Source organism: Dasypus novemcinctus, chromosome 22 (assembly GCF_030445035.2).
Source record: "Dasypus novemcinctus isolate mDasNov1 chromosome 22, mDasNov1.1.hap2, whole genome shotgun sequence".
Taxonomy (NCBI): domain Eukaryota; kingdom Metazoa; phylum Chordata; class Mammalia; order Cingulata; family Dasypodidae; genus Dasypus; species Dasypus novemcinctus.
Window position 1 is genome coordinate 50,303,534 of NC_080694.1, and position 18,481 is coordinate 50,322,014.

An 18,481-nucleotide genomic window follows, 5' to 3' on the forward strand; every position below is an offset into this window, starting at 1 on the left:
TCAGTTGCCTGAGCCACATCCGCTTCCCTCCAAGTACTTTCTGTTTCACACAGGATGAAATCAAGGCTCAGTGAGATTCTGCAGCTCTGTCAAGACCACCCAGCTGGTAAGTGCAGGTGTCAAAACCCATGCCCAGGGAGCCCGAGCAACAGAGCTAAAGCGCCTAATGGGATCTCATTAATAACGGAAGAAGTCCAAAAACACCAGCAGGCCTTAACGTGGCTAAGAAGACATTCTGCTCCCTTTTGGGACTGAGCACTTTCTCAGGGGAAAAGTTGTCTAAGGAGGGGAAGACAGTGAAGAAGGGCAAAGTTGACAATAAGGCGAAACAATTTTTTTTTCCCCACAAGTAGGACTTGAGCTGGGACTAATGCTTAGCTGAACTTAATGTTCTAACTTTTTATATAATGTTCCTGCCTAGACATAGGATGCAATAACTCTGTTTTCATAACCTTAAAAAAGAAGTTATTCATCTTGACAGTATAAAACATCATGCCCTAAAAACGGGAAATGCATCAAAATGTTAACAGGATGATGAGCAAATTTTAGTTTATTGCTAATAGCTTATCATTTTCACATGTTTAACAGCGAGTGGGCATCACTTTCATAATCAGAAAAATATTTATATTAAAAAGAAAATTATTTGTGCTTTCCAAAAGAGAAGGAATGATGTGTCTCTCACTTCCTCTTCATGAAGAAACTCTGAGGTTTCTCAGGGAGCCATGAACTGTCAGTAAATGAACACAAGTTACTTTAAAAGTACCACTCTGCAAAAATAAAGAAGCACCAAGGATGCTGTGGCAGTTTGATACTAATGATGAATTCCAAAAAGAGATATTGATTATGTTTGTAAACTGGTCAGTTCCTCTGGAGGTGATAACCCCTTGATTGCATTAGATTCAGCTGAGATGCCTGATTAAATTAAGAGTAGGGCTTTGATTCAACGTTGAGTCTCCACCCCCCTGGTAGACTGATAAAACAGACTCTCACACGGAAGTAGGTCCACAGAAGATACACAGAGGAATAGGGACAGCTCGTTAGACGCGGCAGAGGAAGAGAGATGAGCCTGACAGTCTACAGCTGAACTGTGACAAGACAGAGCAGCTGAATCCAGAAGAAAGAGCCCGGGGAGAGAGACGAGCCCTGTGGCAGCCTACAGCTGAGACTGGAAGAAGCTGGGACCACGGAGCCTTAAGAGGAAGGAGGAAGGCTGGACCCTCGCAGATATCGCCTGCCAGCTTGTGCCAACATATGGCAACAGACTTTGGGTGAGAAAGCACCTCTTATGGTGCTCTGAGTTAGACTCTTAGGGGTCTTGTGTCTATAAGCTTCTACCCCAAATAAGTACCCTTCATAAAAACCAACGGATTTCTGGTATTTGGCATTAGCACCCCTTTGACTGACTAATACAGAGATGTTTGTACTAGGCTCTGCCCAAGGATGCAAAATACCCTAGAAACTAGTGAAAAAACCAGAACCTTGGAGCAGCTCCTCATCGTCCCCTGGTCCCCAGGTCATGACCTGGGCCCCTCGGAGCACGCCTGCTCTGCTCTGCCTGTCCTCCCAAGACCGTGTGCTGACTTTGGAGGGGAGGCGGCAAGGACGAGGGCATCTTGGACAAAGCTCTCCACATCACTGCCAAACTGCACCAAGCCCTGTCCCCAGGGTCTGTCACCCCAGTAAAGGGAGTGAGGCTTCCGGCAGCTTCCACTCGGGACTGGCCTGTACGCCCAGCGCCCGCGCAAGCAGGGCCAGGCACGGGCCAGGCTTCTGCCCCTGCGAACGGTGTTCGCGGTAACGGCATTCCCCGCGAGAGACGAGTGCCACCGGGCTTTGTGGGTGGGCAGTGGGACGCCAACCTCCCATCAAGACCGCAGTTTCTGGCAGGCACGCATCTTGTCCTGGAAGCACAATCGAGAAACAAGGGTCCTTCGAAATGGCCTCATCATACCCGGGCTCTTGGTAAATAAAGGAAAAGATGCCAGGAAACGCCAGCTTTCGGTTGTTTAAACGTCCACATGTTCAAATTACAACAGAAGAGATCTCAGTGCCCCCAGATATCACATGACTCCCAACTCCAAAGCAGACCGGGAATCAATTCTGCCTGCGCATTCACAGCGGCCCCTCTTAGGCAAACACCTGTGAACGAGCTGTCTTTCCACAAAACTTATTTTCACCTTTTTTCCAGGCAACAGGTTGCAGCCACCAGGGTGGAGGATGGGCCCCGGGATGGCCAGGAGAATGGACTCGGGGGCCTGGAGATGGCCACAGCCTATTTTCTGCTCAGAATGCCTACCTGTCAGCAACATTCCCAGAAAGAATTCCCTGAAGAACTGGCTTGGAGAGAAGCTGCCCCCTGTCACTAAAGCCCATAGGAGGATCCAGATGTTTAAGTTCAAGGCTGCATTAAAATTTAGGAGCAAACTGAAACAAAACCACCGAGTAATCGAAGCAGGCAAATTGCTGTAAGCCGGTAACTGATCCCAACTCTATTTACTTTCGCTTTGTCATCAGATCTCCGGTCTCAGGATCCTTAAATAAAACGGTCTTTGGGGTTGCACCTGGAAGGACAGCTCCTAGCGGGATTTGGCACGCGCTTATCGTCGGTGGAGGAACCAGGAAGGTGGACTCGGGTGGGTAAAGGCTGTAATGAACCAACTGAAAACGGTCGGGAGATAACCCAACACACACCGCGGACACTTTAAAACGTCCCAGCTCAGGAGGGCGGCCACGCCTGAGCCGGCTCCGGGAGGGGCTGGGAGCCAAGGTCAGGGAGGCCTTGCCTGCTCCTCCCCAGGCCGTCCGCCGGGTGCGCTCCTCGCCCCACTTCCCCCGGGTTTTTGGTGGTAGAGACGGAGCGGGAAGGGGTCGGAGCACACAGCTGAGGGCAGGGAGGACCGCGCGCCCGCACACAGCCGGGCCGGGCGCTGCTGAGCACTCCACGGGCAAGGGGGAAAAGGGAAAGCAAAACCGGGTCCTTCACGTCCATTCTTGTATAGCTACGAGGCACTGCGCACCTCGAAACTTTTAGCTGGCTTCCTCAAAGTTGCCTCGGGGAGAAAAAAAAGGGGGGGGGTCATTCCAGATTTCACAAACTGCCACCATAAAAACAGCCTCAGGCCCAAGTGCTCCCCAGGGCTCATGGGCAAGGCGCCAGCTCCTGACACCCCCAAGGTCCCTATCTGGGGATATGTGAAAATCTATTTCCCCAATATAAAATGGTTATACTCACGTATAACCTCCCCAATCATGATTATTCTACTCCTTTTATTTGAACCTATAATTTTCAATAGAGCCATTAAATAGATGTCTCAGAGACTTAAATCTTCGCACTGTTCATGTGCCAGTTGAGCGCTTAAACTTACCAGCAGAGCTGTGGCCAACTCCCACCCTCCAGTTCTCGGGGCCTGCCCTGGACAACTAACAACACGAGGATGACGGGCCAGTCCCGTTCCCCAACAAGGAGCATCTTCAGCGGCAAGCAAACAGCCCCTCTCCTCTGTCCCGCGGTACTGACGTCCCCTCTCAGCCTAAAGCAGTCAGAGCGGACATCATCCAGACTCCCTCAAGGTTGAGGAGTGAGCAAAAATAAGGTGGCGGGGGGGGGCTAACCAAGGACCAAAGTAAATTTATTGTTATTCTAGTTATGATCTTGTGTCCACAGAGTGACTTGTAATATTAAGATAAAAAAATTAAATTAAATTTTTTTTACTAACATAAAGAAAACCCCAATTGGAATACGAGTAAAAGACAATCAGGATTGTCATAAAAAGTAAATTTATGATGTGACGATTAATTTAAAAAGGAAAAAAACACACACTTCAAGTTCATTCTTGTACACATACAAAGTACTAAGCACATCAAAACTTAGGTATCAGGAAGCAGCTGTGGCTCAACTGATAGAGCGTCTGCCTACCATACAGGAGGTCCAGGGTTCAAACCCAGGGCCTCCTTGACCCATGTGGAGCTGGCCCACGCACAGTGCTGATGGGCACAAGGAGTGCCCTGCCACGCGGGGGTGTCCCCCGCGCAGGGGAGCCCCACGTGCAAGGAGTGTGCTCTGCAAGGAGAGCTGCCCCGCATGAAAAAAGCGCAGCCCGCCCAGAAGTGGCGCTGCACACACGGAGAGCTGACACAGCAAGATGACGCAACAAAAAGAGACATAGATTCTCGGTGCCGCCGAGAATGCAAGCAAACACAGAAGAATACACAGCGAATGGACACAGAGAGCAGACAATGGAGGGGGGGAGGAGAGAAATAAATAATAAATCTTTAAAAAAAAACCTTAGGTATCTTCTTCAAAGATGCCTCATGAAGAAGAAAAAATATAGAGACCAGTATTACTGAACAGAATGTTTCAGTAACTTAAGACCATCATTTCCACAGAAGACAATTTATAACTAGGTAGCACTGTCTATGAATTCCTATATTAAAGCCCAGATCGATATAGTCAAGTGATAGAAATATAATTTTAAGTACAACAGACATTTATTGAGACTGTACTATATCTAACAAAAGACCAGCACCCAACTGGAGCTGATGCCCTATCGCCATAATGGAGAAATTATCTCAAAACAGGCTTCCTTATTATTCAGATTATTTTATGTTTGAAATTCCAGGGCAGGCTATTTATATTGAGGCTTTCCTCTTCCCCAGATCAGCTCTTATTACACAGTCTTGCTCTCCATCCACTCACTTCATGCACATGCACTTTTGAAAACATGTCAAATTACTGCCAAAAACACTTCTTATAGGATCTCACATACAATTTCTGGACATAAACTCTTTTTTTTTTTTTTTAATTTCTCTCCCCCTCCCCTGCCCCAGTTGTATGCTCTCTGTGTCCATTTGCTGTGTGTTCTTCTGTGTCCACTTGTATTCTTGTCAATGGCACCCAGAATCTGTGTCTCTTTCTGTTGCGTCATCTTGCTGTGTCAGCTCTCCGTGTGCAGTGCCACTCCTGGGCAGGCTGCACTTTTTTCATGCTGGGCGGCTCTCCTTATAGGGTGCACTCCCTGCGCGTGGGGTTCCCCTACGTGGGGGACACCCCTATATGGCACAGCACTCCTTGCGAGCATCAGCACTGTGCATGGGCCAGCTCCACATGGGTCAAGGAGGCCCGGGGTTTGAACCTTGGACCTTCCATGTGGTAGGCGGTTGCCCTATCCACTTCCCTGGACAAAGTGGCAAAATCCACTTCCCTGGACATCAACTCTTTACACAAATGAATGACTGCCAAATGATCTGCGATGGGTGGATACCTGTTATAAGGAATGTCCCTCTCACCAAAGTTCCCTGGATCCATCTCCTGTGGTCTGTCAGCTGAGATGTGCAAGCTGCTTGACTGGATATCACAGAGGAAGTCTTTAAAACTCATACTGCAGGGGAGTGGGTGTAGCTCAGTGGTTGAGCACCTGTTTCCCACATACAAGGTCCCAGGTTGGATCCCCGGTACCTCCTAAAAACAAAACAAAGCAAAACAAAACACACACACAAACGAAAAAACCAACTCTCACTGGGCAGCAGATGTAGCTCAGTGTTTGAGCGCCTGCTGTCCTAGTACGAGGTCCAGGGTTCATTCCCCAGTACTTCTTAAAAATAATAATAATAACCTGGCTAGAGAATTTTAAAAGCTCCTTAGGAGTAAAATAGACCAGGAATTTTTGGAAAATTATTTCTACTGCATAATAACTGAACATAAAAATGTAGACTAAGCTATTATCCCAGAGAAGGGAATACTAGTTTAGCTACCAGAGCCCGCAATACTTCAAGGCTTCAAAAACACTTAAAGTGGCATTACCATGCCAGTGTTATCTGTTTGTACTGTAACTCTAGATCAAAAGAGCAGATGTTTAAAAGTGGGTAAGGCCACCCAAATTTAACACCATTATCTTGATAAATCTTCCCTACTGCCACGCTCCTCTATTCACCTAAAACACTACCCTGGAAACAAGTGATTTTAAGGATCTCTCTCATTGTGACAATGTAACCTTTACCTATAAAATTTGCATAGTAAATATACTAAACTTCAACTGTATAAATAAAAGTAATTAATAGGGTTTTTAATAGAGAGCCTAAAACCATTTATTTTCAACATTTTTAAAAAGGGGCAGCTATAAGTCTTTACACATTCTCTGTGCAGCTAGGATTATAGAAGAAAATTAAAAAACACCAATTCTGGAGATGAGTTTTATCAAACCACAGAACATGAATATATTTTAAGGCTCGCGGGTCTGTTCAACTAAGTACACGTGTGTTTTCTGTATGTGGCACTTTCAGGATTTGGGATGAATCTGCACAGGCCTCTCAACAGATGTCTGGGCAGCTCATCACCATTCGCCCTTGCTGATGTTCCTCTGAGGCTCCCATTTTAAGACACATGAATTTTCGTGGTTATTCACTGAGGGTGGATAAACCACGGAGTGTCTCCTCAAGACAACACAGAAAGCCAAACAGCTTCCCTTTCCTCAAAGGCTTCCTTCCTGTTCCCTGTCTTTAAAAAAACAAGCAAACCAAGACTCCAAACTCCTTCCTTTAAGGGAACTAACTGCCAACAGATGCCTTCCTCACACGTCACCCACAGACCAGGCTCTGAAGGGGCGCACAGAATCAGTAACTCCCTGTGCCTTCGCCAGAGGGCACAAGCCAGAGGCAAACACACACATAACCTGAGTGTGTCCCTGGGCAAAGACAGGCCATGCTGGGGACGAACTGGAGTCTGGCAGGGCTCCACTTTAACCTCTCAGCTCAGGAAACACCATTTCTCTACCCTCCACTGGACATACCTGTGCATAAAATAGCTGAATGCCTGGGAGAAAAGGTTAAAAAAAAAACAAAAAACAAAAAACTGGCTCACAGAAGGAACGCAACTGTACAACATGAAAACTCACTGAAACGTCCAAATCAGATGATTGTGACCATGTCTGGCAGGCACTCAGAACGTGTGCATGGAACCCAGGCTCCTTAGCTCTCCGATAACGACCTCGGATGTCTGCAGCAAGCAGCTGTGGTATTTCACTTGACACCTTCGGTTCCAGCATCAGCTACTGCAGGAAAACGCAGCCTCCCAAGCTCACTGACCCTGTCCTCCCTGGTTCTCCTAACACCCGACAAGAAGTAAATTAAAAGGCACAGTGTTTCAGCCTATCGATGTCACCTACTTACTCTAGTTGACTCAACTCTCCGGTTTAAGGAGAGTCTGGCAGAGAATTTAGTAGGAAGTTTAGAACTTGGCAATATCTTAGACTGTCTAGTCCAACCCTCGATTTTACAGATGAGGACATTTAGATCCAGACGGATTAACGCCCAGCTCAAGGACACAAACCAAGTTAGTGAAAGCACCGGGAGGCACCTGACCAGCCATCCAGGTCACTCCATCGGGCTGCTGCTTCCTGGCTCAGATCTCCTGCTCCGCGTGGACGGAGGTCCCAGGGCGCTGCAACGGCACAGGAGAGTGGTGGTGGGATCCCCACGCAGTTACAGAGCCTGAAGCAGGAAACCCGTCCCAGAAAGCTGAAGAACTTGTGCTTCCCGACATTCAGGTGAGCGGACAGGCAACCACCTCCCCTACATCTCTAAGTAACTCAGGTAATTCCTTCCAAGCCCTCTGCTGCAATTCAAGTGAAAACAACCAACCGGGGCATTTTAATTAAATACACCTGGCTTGAGTGTCCTTAAGTTATGAAGCAGGGGTTTAAAACTTGGCGTCCGAAACTAGGTGGCTTTCAACCACGGCTGCACATTAACAACAACTGCCAATCATGTGAGTTAAGCATCTTGCACCTCCAACCTGGTCGAGCCTTCAGACGGCTCCTCCCCAGACTCCCAGTCTTCCGAGATGGGGCTCCAGACCTAGCAGGGCACAGACAAGTCAAATCCACTTTGGCCTATTCTAATTCCTCGCCCACAGAATGAATCCATGAGCATAATAAAACGGTTGCTTCTGACCACTAAGTATGGAATGGTTTGTTAAGCAACAACAGTAACAGAAATACATGGGAAGCCCACTTTTAAAAGCCCCAGTGCCCAAGCTGCACTCCAGACCAATTAAGCCAGAGTCTGGGGGTGGGACCCGGGCATCCATCTTATACAGGCTAAGGATTTCAATGTGCAGTCAAGGTGGAGAAGCGCTGGCTTGACCTGCCCTGTGCAATATACTAGCCACCTGCCAGAGACAGCTGTTCACATTTAAATTAAAGACAATTTTAAAAACTTAATTCCTCAGTTGCGCCAGCCACATTTAGACAGCAGGGATATACAATATTCCCTCATTACCAAGATTTCTGTTAGGACGGTGCTGGTCCACTCGCGTAGGTCTCAAAGTGAGATCCCAAGCCAGCGGCATCAGCAGCACCTAGGAGCTTATACAAATTTGCGGCCTGCCCCAGACCTACCGATCAGAAATGTTGGGGGGTGGGGCTCTCAAATTATCCTGATGCACACTCAAGTCTGAAAACTACTGGTCTTGTCCTGCCCATGCAAAATCATTTTTTTCCCACGTCCTATCTCATACTCAAAAATTGTCAGCTTTCACCTTCAGTTAAAAGAATAATTCACATGCCATAACGATTTCAAAGATGTGGGTTGTTCTACTAGGTGTAAGAAATGCTTTTCAATTAGTAAGGGAGGTTTTATGATGACGTTCTCAGTTATTAATAATAGCTAAGAGGTAAAGATTGAAGTAGTGAATGCACAAGTATGTGATTATACCAAATATCATTGATTATACACTTTGATGTACTGTATGCTTTATTAATATGTATTAACAAAATTGATTTGTTAAAAACAATAATTATATATATATGGTTAAAAATTTATGAAACAATTATTCAGTTATTAAAAATTATAATTGTGAAAAACACGTAGGATGACAAAATATAAGTGGCTTGAAAACAGCAAAACAAAAACTATAACTGCAAAATTTGTGTACTATATGGAAAAAAGACCAAAGGATGGTAGAGGAAAAATAAAAACAACTGATGTGCTAGGCTTGGCAGGACAATGATTTCCCATCCCCCACTTTCTAATTTCTATCATGCTTGTATAAAGTTGACTATGCAATAAACATTTTTTTTTAGTGTCTAAAGATATAATTTTAAAAAGATGTAGTTAGGGAAGCTAATGTGGCTCAAGCAGATGAGCACCTGCCTACCACATGGGAGGTCTCGGGTTCAGTGCCGGTGCCTCCTAAAGGGGACGAGCAACAGGCTGGTGTGGCAAGATGATGCAACAAGATGACAGTGAGGGGGTGTCACCAAGAGGCAGAGAGGAAACACAGTGAGAGACACAACAAAGAGAAGGAGAGGTGGCTCAACCATTAGTCACCTCCACCCCACATGGGAGGCCCCCGGGTTCAGTTCCCAGTGCCTCCTAAAAAAAAGACAAGCACACAAGGAATAGACACAGAGAGCAGACAGCAAGTGCAAACAACGGGGTGGGGGGTGGTGGTGAGGGGGATAAGTTGATTTTTTTTAAAAGATGCAGTTGACCTTAATGTGTAAAGTCTATTGCAAGGGCAATTTAATAAGATCACTCTACTACTTTATCAGTCATTCATGAAGTTGTTAATTGCATGGTAAAATGAAATCAACACTGAATGCAAGCAAGTGAAGACGCTTGGGCTGGGTGAAGTCCCAGGTCCTCCGAGTCCGAAGAGCCTACGAGGATTTCTCCTCTCTACTTTTCTTTTCTAACCTTAGAGTCTACAAATGTAAGAATTGTGCATATTTACAAACAAAATTTGAGAGATGTGAAAGTGGACGTGGCTCAACTGATACAGCGTCGGTCTACCACATGGAGGGTTCAGGGTTCCATCCCCAGCGCCTCCTGACCCATGTGGTGAGCTGGCCCATGTGCAGTGCTGCCGTGTGCAAGGAGTGCCGTGCCACGCAGGGGTGTCCCTGCGTAGGGGAGTCCCATGCACAAGAAGTGTGCCCCGCAAGGAGAGCCACCCTGCATGAAAAAAGCACAGCCCACCCAGGAAAGGCACTGCACACATGGAGAGCTGACGCAGCAAGATGACGCAACAACAACAACAAAAGAGACGCAGTTTCCCAGTGCCACCAGATAATGCAAGCAGATGCAGAAGAACACACAGCAAACGGACACAGAGAACAGACAATGGGGGGGGGGGATAAATAAAATAAAATCTTTTTTAAAAAATGCCATATTTTTTGTGTTTATTTGGTTTTTACCTAGTTGTTGGGTAGAAAAGTACCAAATAAATTTGTCTACCAAGGAGGAATTTCTTCCTATGTTTGTGAGTCTAAATTCCTAGAAATATTTTGCAGCCTCTTTGAAAAGATATCACCTGAACCCCACATGTAATCTATTCTTGATTGTCTTAAAATGCATGTGTTCGTTTTAATTTTAGCATTACTTCCTTTATTGATAGCTTGGTTGTTAGTAAAAACTGTTTTTTGTTGTTTTTTTATAAGCTCTTTCAGGTTTTTTTTTTAAACAAATCAATTTCATTGATGTATATTAATAAAGCATGCAATTCATCCAAAGTGTACAATCGATGGTATTTGGATGCTCTAATAAAGACTGAAGTGATGAATGCACAACTAAACTTACCTTCTTATGCTATCAAGGTACAAAGTAATCTTTCTTAGCATTTTTGTAAGTCTTGTTTTGGAAATTCCCTTAAATTCTAAACACATAAACACTTTCTCTGAACTGGCTCCAGAAAAGATTTGAGAAAGAGCAGCTTTGGTTAGATAACTCTAGGAAAGCTCGCTTTCTTGAGGATGCCTAGTATTTGGAGAGAATATGTTCCTATAAATCTTAAAAATCTGAGTGCATGGCATTTCCAATTTCAAAACTGGAAACAATGTTCTTCAATGTATCTCTAATCAGATTTTGACAGAAGAAGCAAAATAAGTGGTAGGGTAAAAAACTGGTCAATTTGGTAACATCCTGAGAATTTTGCATGTTTTTTTCCAAACCCATAGGCATTTTTAAACAAAACAGGCAATCTGTTCTTAACTGAAATGTTTACAGTGGTGATACAAAATATGACTTTTTGGGACTAGCCACAACTAAACTGTGTTTACATTTAAATAATTGAGAATTATCTAGAGGAACGATCACCTTCAATTCTAGCATTTAAGTATGCTCTTAAGAAAAAGGAAACCATTATTTTTATTTTTACTATTGGAATTTAAATGGAAAAGGGATTTAACAGAACTTCTAATAATTTAAAAAACAAGGAAGCGGATGTGGCTCAAGCAATTGAGCTCCTGCCTACCACAAGGGAGGTCCCGGGTTTGATTCCTGGTGCCTCCTGGAGAAGACAAGCAAGACAACAAGCTGGTGCGACAGGCAGGTGTGGCGAGCTGGTGCAACAAAATGATGCAACAAGGAGACACAAAGAGGAAAGACAATGAGAGACACAAAAAAGCAGGGAGCCGAGGTGGCTCAAGTGATTGAGGGCCTCTCTCCCACATGGGAGGTCCCAGGTTCAGTTCTGAGAAGACAAGCAAACACAGAGAGCACACAGCAAATGGACACAGAGAGCAGACAGCGAGTGCAACAACGGCAGGGGGGTAGGGGAGTAAAGGAGGATAAATAAAATAATAAAAAATTTTAAAAATAAAATAAAAAACTGCAAAGAGAATTTTCAAAATGCTTTCTGGGTGCTAGGCATTCTTGAATCTAGGCACTGAGAACACAAAGATAAGGCATACATGTAATCCTTGCCCTAGAGAAAATCCAGAGCTTAGTTGGGATACAGTTACATCTGACAAATATCCTTAACATGAAAGACAGAGACCAAAACAAACAAAGAGAACAATGTACTTCAGAGAGTGGACAAACTATATATAAATATATGGTTTGCTTTGTTTTTAAACAGACTATATAGAAAACATTATCACTAATGTTCTCAGGGGAAGGAAGAAGATGCTACAACCATGAAACAAAAATAGGCTACTATTAAAAAAGTCAGACACCACAGAAAAAGCTTTTGGAAATTAAAAATATGGTAGCACAAATGAAAAATTAAACATAAATGATTGAAAAAACAAACAAACCTAGAGCCCAGGTTATTAACCCATAAATCTGTATATTTCAAATTATAACTCGTGACCCACCTGAAGTGACCCACTGGTTATGAAGTCAATTCAGTTAGTCACAATCATCTTTTAAAAAAGAATTAGAATGAACAGGACAGAAAATAAGAAATTGCATATAGTAGGAGCAGTTTTTCACAAACCTGTATATACTCTCTCACACATACTGGGTCATTATATAAAATGTATTTTTAACTGTGAACTATGGTCAAAATAATTTAAAAATCACCACTCTAAACTACACTGCAGTATAATTAGTATTTGTCTTGTTTTTGAAGGCAAGAGACTTTAAAACTTTATTTTAAAACAAAAAAGGGAAAATGTTGACAGCTATGAAAGTAGTCTATTATAATGCTAATTCATACCATGCATGAAGAATGCGCCTTCTAAAATTAGTGAAGCCTAAACACTCTACTTTCTTATAATTCACTGTATATTTGAGCCATAGAGAACACAGACAACAGAGAACAGAATTCAAAGTCACAGAAATGGTTTTATACTATATAATCTTACAGCCTCTTAGGCAATTTATCTTTCTAATTCTGTGTTACTTTCATTAATATTTAAATTTTTGGTCTATGGAGAGACTTGAGCAGAAGTAAACTAAGCAAGAAGCCTTTGGAATGGCAAGGGAAGCCAGCTTGGAAGTAAAATCTTGAAATACATGATGCATAAACTTAGAAAATAAATATGCAGTTGACCAAGAGGCAACTTCCTTCCACTGACCCTCTCTTAGATACCCTCACAGTACCCTGCACACCTTGCAGTATGGAAAAACCTGAAAGAAACTAAAAACTTTGATGCTTTTTTATTAAGAGCCCAAATTTAGCCTAATATTGCCTTTTTACTTAACTAGGTTAGATATGCACTTTGCTTTGACTGTATGTATTATTGTACAATTTGCTTATATGAACTAATCAAGAACAAAAATTTCTGTGAAAGCAAGTTCCACTATATTCTTTTTATGATAGAGTTTCACTTCCTAAAATTTATAAGATCAGATAAAAAAGTCAATAATTCATTCTGGGTATTAAAATGAATGAGCACTTCATAGGCTGATAGTGAAAAATATTAGAGACATTTTAAAAGATACACATAAATAATAGATATGTGTGTGTGTGTGAGAGAGAGAGATTGCCTTTTCTCTGATGGGGAGGGAATGGGAACAGTAGGGACAGCAGCAAAGGAGGAAGACTTTTCATTATACATCTCCTTATACCGTGATTTTTTAACTATTACCCAGTTTGGCAAACCAGTAATTCTCCTTCCATTTTCCTGCCTGAATTGCTTTGCTCCCACATCCAGCCCCACACCCCTTAGACGCACACACATAATCACTAGAAATAATCCTGAGCATAGATGCTCTCATTCTCCTTGACAAAGGACTTTGGCCCTGCACAAGTGAACCTACACTCTTAGCCTCCAAAGCGCCAGCACAAAGGTGACCTGTCTCTGCAGAATGCCAGGAAGTTTGACAGTCCCTCCTTGGCATTCCCCTCACCTGGGGAACCTACTGCAGTGCGAACACTTACTGAGCACCTGCTATGTGCAGACACTTTTGTGGTGCCATAAGACACACCGGCAGGACAAGTTACCTGCCTTCAGGGAGCTGACAGCCTCAAGGAGAGACAGACAAGGAAGCAGGTGATTTCCAAATAATGATACTTGTAATACAGAAGCACACACCCACATAATTTACCACATTGTTCTTTAACCATATTTTCCTGTGTCTTCCCACACCTCTCAAAGGTAAGAACCTCTGGAGTTGGCAAAAGGTTTGTATTAATCTTTGTATCCTCTGTGCCAAGCATGGTACCTGCATGATCTGAACTTCATAAATGTCTCCTGGATAAAAACAACAGCATTTTAACAAGTTCCCACAAGTCTTAATGTTTCAGAATAGTGATCAGTAAACACTTCACCTATTAACCCAGACCTATGCAGGGTACTGTAATCCTAGAATTTCAGGGCCAAAACAAGTATCTTTAACCTCACAAACCCTGTGACCTTTTATTACCCTGCCCCCCCACCCCCACCCCCACCCCCACGATGTCTTGGCTTTGTGTCCATAAAGGGGGGGGGGGTGGAATGTTGAAAGCTGAGCCTGTTCTTTTCCTAGAAATCACTGTACTCTTGCTTGTTTCTATTGGGAAGACTGAAAAGTTTCACCCAGTAACTTTGAACTTCCACTCAGGGTTAATATATGAGTACTTTCTTGCAACTTTCAGGAAAACGGTAACATTCAATTTGAGACACGTTTGCCAGTTTTAAAAGACCTCTTACACTTCAAACCTTGTGGACTTTTAGGTAAAAGGTAGAACAATATAACAATATTCTCTCCCTGACCTGCAGTTCTATCCCAAAAAAACTAATAGAAATGAATTGCAAGTATGAATTGAAGTATTGCTACAATTAATCAACTCAGAGCCCAAGGGAGGAGCTGTTTCTATTTTTAAATGCACTGTTGCTTTAAGGGAAAGCCCAGTGGAGATATATGAAACCAAGCTACACAATGAAAATCAAAATGCATTTGATGTCTTCATCCTTCCAAAGACCACAATCCTAATCTGCAAATAGCCCTGTTGTGCCGATTCGGCTCGATTTGTCTATAAACTGAATGACCGGTACAGGGAGAATCCCAAATCAAGGCCCCATCCACCTCTGGCAGAAAATATCCATCAGAAAGACAGAACAAGAGAACACCCATATTTCAATGCTATTCTTACAGCTCCAGATAAGAGACCATTCCAATAATAAAGCAGATAGACTAATCCTGAAATCACTCCAAGCTTTACTTACACGAGACTGAGCTGTAATTACAGTGGCAGCCCTAAAAATGTCCAGCTGCTAATTTCTGTCCAAATTCCACCAATTAAACGTGCTTCTATCCGCAAATGACAAAGCTTCATTTCATCAAATACTAATATTCCTTATAGTTGAGAGTGACAAGAAGCAGGTGCCAAACCAGCAAGGAAAACAGAAGCAGCAGCTACATAACATAAAAGGAACTAAAATTTTCTACCTGCATTCCAGGCGCTTTGAAGAATCTGACCCAGTAGAATTTTTTTTTTTTCTTTCGGATAACAATATCCAGTTTGGGAGTTTAAAAAAAAAAATGGTGATGGGGCATCTAAATTAATCTGTGAATATTTTCCTTTACACAAGTTTACCATCATCCTGAAACATACAACTATACTTCAAAAATGTCTCTAAAAACAATACTATAAATGTACCTAAAAATATTATCCAAGAATACATCCATTATTGAAAAGCATTTAACACATTTTAAATATAGTTTACCTATTTAATATCACCATAAGAATCTGATGTAGGTGCAAACTGGACGAAAATGCTAAGCTCCGTACAAAAAACAAAGCACCCCCAACATAGGACACTTAATGCCTCATGACTTCTTCCCCAAAATTTACCAAAAATGTGCCTGCACACCTGCCTGATTATACAGTGGTAGCAATGCTTCCTTGAGTAAAAAAAGAAAAAAGTTACAAACCCACTTCAGAATTTCTCTACAGTGAATTATCTCTGCAGAGCAAAATTCCTTAATGTGCAGCACATCAATCAACAGGTGACTTTTAGAAACACAAACTCATGCACATTTCTGGGAGGAATACATTTTATAAAACCTCCCTTTTCTTTTTTCTTTTACATTTGTACATGCTACCGCATTGCTATCTTGAATGAATTCCAACAGTTTTCTTCTCAGGGACTTACCAGAAAAATGCCAAATATTCAAGTTATTTTAGGGCATTTTCCCATACTGCTACATGAAACAGCAGAATTAATAAGGATCCAACAGTTACCACTTTTCAAATGCAAATATGTTGCCATCTAGTAAATGCGGCCTTTTTAAAACATCACCCCAGTGAATACACAGTTCAGAGCACTACCTTTGTGTCCCAGGAAATCAAAATTCGCGCATTACATTCAGGCATTATCTCAACCCAGCACCAACAAAAAAAAAAAAATAGATTGTAAATGGTCCAGGCCTGAGCCTGCATGAAACAAGCCTGTGTGGCTTTACTGTAGAGCTTCTCCCCTGTTGTCTCCACAGAGATCCTAAACAATTCTGCAAACGGAGCAAGCGGGGCGATGGGGGAAAGAATGAGGGGCGCCGGGTTTCACCAACAATGAGACCTTGGGCTGGTCACTTGCAGACCTCGGGCCTCAGTTTTCTCATCTGTAAAATGAGGCCGTTGGACTAATCACCTCTGGGTTCCCCTCCAGCTCCCCCGGTTCTCTAGGTGCGCCCAAGTGCACCGGCGGCACAGCTGGCCCCTGCTGGGCCAGGGCGTCGGGTGCCAGAGCTCTGCATGGAAAGGGCAGAAGGGGGAGGCGGGGAGAGGAACTTGGACTTGCCACGGCTCCAGACAGGGAGCGTGCGACAAACTTGAAGCCATCCTCCTAACAATAGGAAGGCGCAACTCCCCTTTCTCCCGGCTCCAACTTGCAGGAACCCCGCGTGGGGGGCGCCTCCCCGCCCGCGCCCGCTCTACCTTTCTCCCTGCTTGGTGTTGGAAGGCGGCGGGTGCAGGACCGTCTGGTTGCCTTCCATCTCCACCACGCACTTGGTGTTCAGTTCCAGTTCTGGAAGCCAAAGGGACAAGGAGCGTTGCCGCGGCGAGCATCCGTCCTCCAGCCCGCCGGGGCGCGCCGCGCGGGGCTGTCCCCGCAGGCGGCCGGCCGGGGAGGCGGCGAGCCCCGCGGCCCCGCGCGCCCCGGCGAGTGCGGGGGCTGCGCCCGCCCCGCCGCCCCAGCCCCGCCGCCCCGCGCCCCGGCCCCGCGCCCCCGCAGTTTCCCAAGTTGCCCCCGCCCTCAGCCCCGTCCCCCCGGAGATTAAAAAAAAAAAAAACAAACGCGCGGGGAGCTGCTCACCTCGTCGGTTCATGGGCCGGACCCGGACGGCAACTTTTACCTTGGTATCCGACATGTTGGCGGCGCTCGCCGGGCCCCAGGCGGCCCCTCACGCGCCGCGCCGCCGCCGCCGCGCGCCCCCCGAGCGCGGCCGCCGCCGCTCCGCCGAGAGCTCCGCCAGGCAGCGCCGAGGCGCGCGGGCCATCCCGGGGGAGCGCGACGCGGGGAGCGGCCCGGGCCCGGGGAGGGGCGGGCGGGCGCGGGGCGGGGCGCGGCGGCGGGCGGGGAGGAGGCCGGGCCGCGCGGGGCCCAGGCGCCGCTCTAGCCGCGCGGGCCGGGCCGAGCGCGCAGCACCGCGGCCCCTCGCGGCCGCCGCGGGCCGGGCCGCGCCGCCATCTTCCGCGCCCGGCGGGGCCGCGGCGGGGAGGCCCGGCGGGGGCGGCGCGGGGCCCGCGGGCGGGAGGCGTGGGGGCGCGGGCGGGGACCCGAGCGCCTCCCGGGGGCGCCGCCGTCGGCCGCGGGCCCGGGCCGCGGGGCGGGCAGGCCTTGGCCCGCGGGACTGCGGGCGCCGCGGGCGGAACCCCCGCGCGCGGAGCCGGCGGGCGGGCTGTGAGGATCCTTGTGGGGAACCGAGACCAGACTCGACTCTCCCACCGAAAGGAGGGGGATTTGTCGCCGCCGCGGCTCTGGGCGTGGGAGTGATGTCAAGAGGGCTGCGAGGGTCGTGAACTCTTACGTCAGGACTGGAGGGCCCCGGCGTCTGGGGCGCGGCCCGATGCAGACCGCGCTGCCGGGGCGGAACTGGGCGATTCTGATTTATTCTGTCCGGTTCACCAAGGGCCTGTTAACTCTTCCCGAGTGCCAGGCGTTTCGAAGAGGGCAAACCAAGTCTCAACTCCAGGGTGGAGATGGGGAGAGTCTCAGATTGACCCGAATGTGGAAATTCACTCTCATGAAGTCATTCGTTGTAGCTGGTGCTGAGGGCCTGCTGTCCGCAGGGTGCAGCGGAGGCCACACTCCTGCGTTAACTTATGCACCCTGTGCTCCGGGGCACACGCCGCGGTGGGAGAAGTGGCTGGGGCCTCCCGTGGTGCCTGTGGCAGGTGTATGAGGGAGACTCAGTCCTGTGCCCAGCAGGTGCCAAAGGGATGACTTCAAGTGCTGCTCAACTGGTGCTACCTCTTCACCCCCACAGTTTCACCCGGTAGCTGGGCCAGTCCGTGTGTGAAGGGCCCGTTGCATCTCTTCCTCCATTCCTCCTGCCCCAGGACCAGTCGGTCTCTCCCTTCATCTCGCCAGCAAGTGTGTACTGGGCACCTCGAATGTGACACGCACTGCTATGGGTTCTTGGGGTGCGTTGCTGAACAAGAGGCAAAAGTACCAGCCCCCAAGGCCCACAGTCTAGTTCTGCACACAGCTTCTTATCTTTGGGCTGCAGAGAGGTAGTCTTCTCTGATCTACCTAGCTTTATTTACGTTCTTAATCTCTCCTATATCGAGCTTCCAAACTGAGTCTCAAGAAATTAAAATTTTATCCTTTCA

The 18,481-nt window shown here is 46.2% G+C and overlaps 1 protein-coding gene across 8 annotated transcripts in view; it reads right to left on the minus strand.

Annotated features, from left to right (window-relative positions):
• Positions 1-17,114, minus strand: part of KIF13A (kinesin family member 13A) — a 213,367-nt gene extending 196,253 nt beyond the window's left edge. For all 8 annotated transcript variants that reach the window (XM_058285282.2, XM_058285277.2, XM_058285281.2 and 5 more), the window contains exons 1-2: positions 16,962-17,114; positions 16,583-16,673 (exon numbers count right to left, since the gene is read on the minus strand). In XM_058285282.2, coding sequence (XP_058141265.1) covers positions 16,583-16,673; positions 16,962-17,016 — 146 coding nt within the window. In that variant the 5' untranslated portion in view covers positions 17,017-17,114. The remainder of the gene's footprint in view (positions 1-16,582; positions 16,674-16,961) is intronic.
• Positions 17,115-18,481: the final 1,367 nt, after the last annotated feature.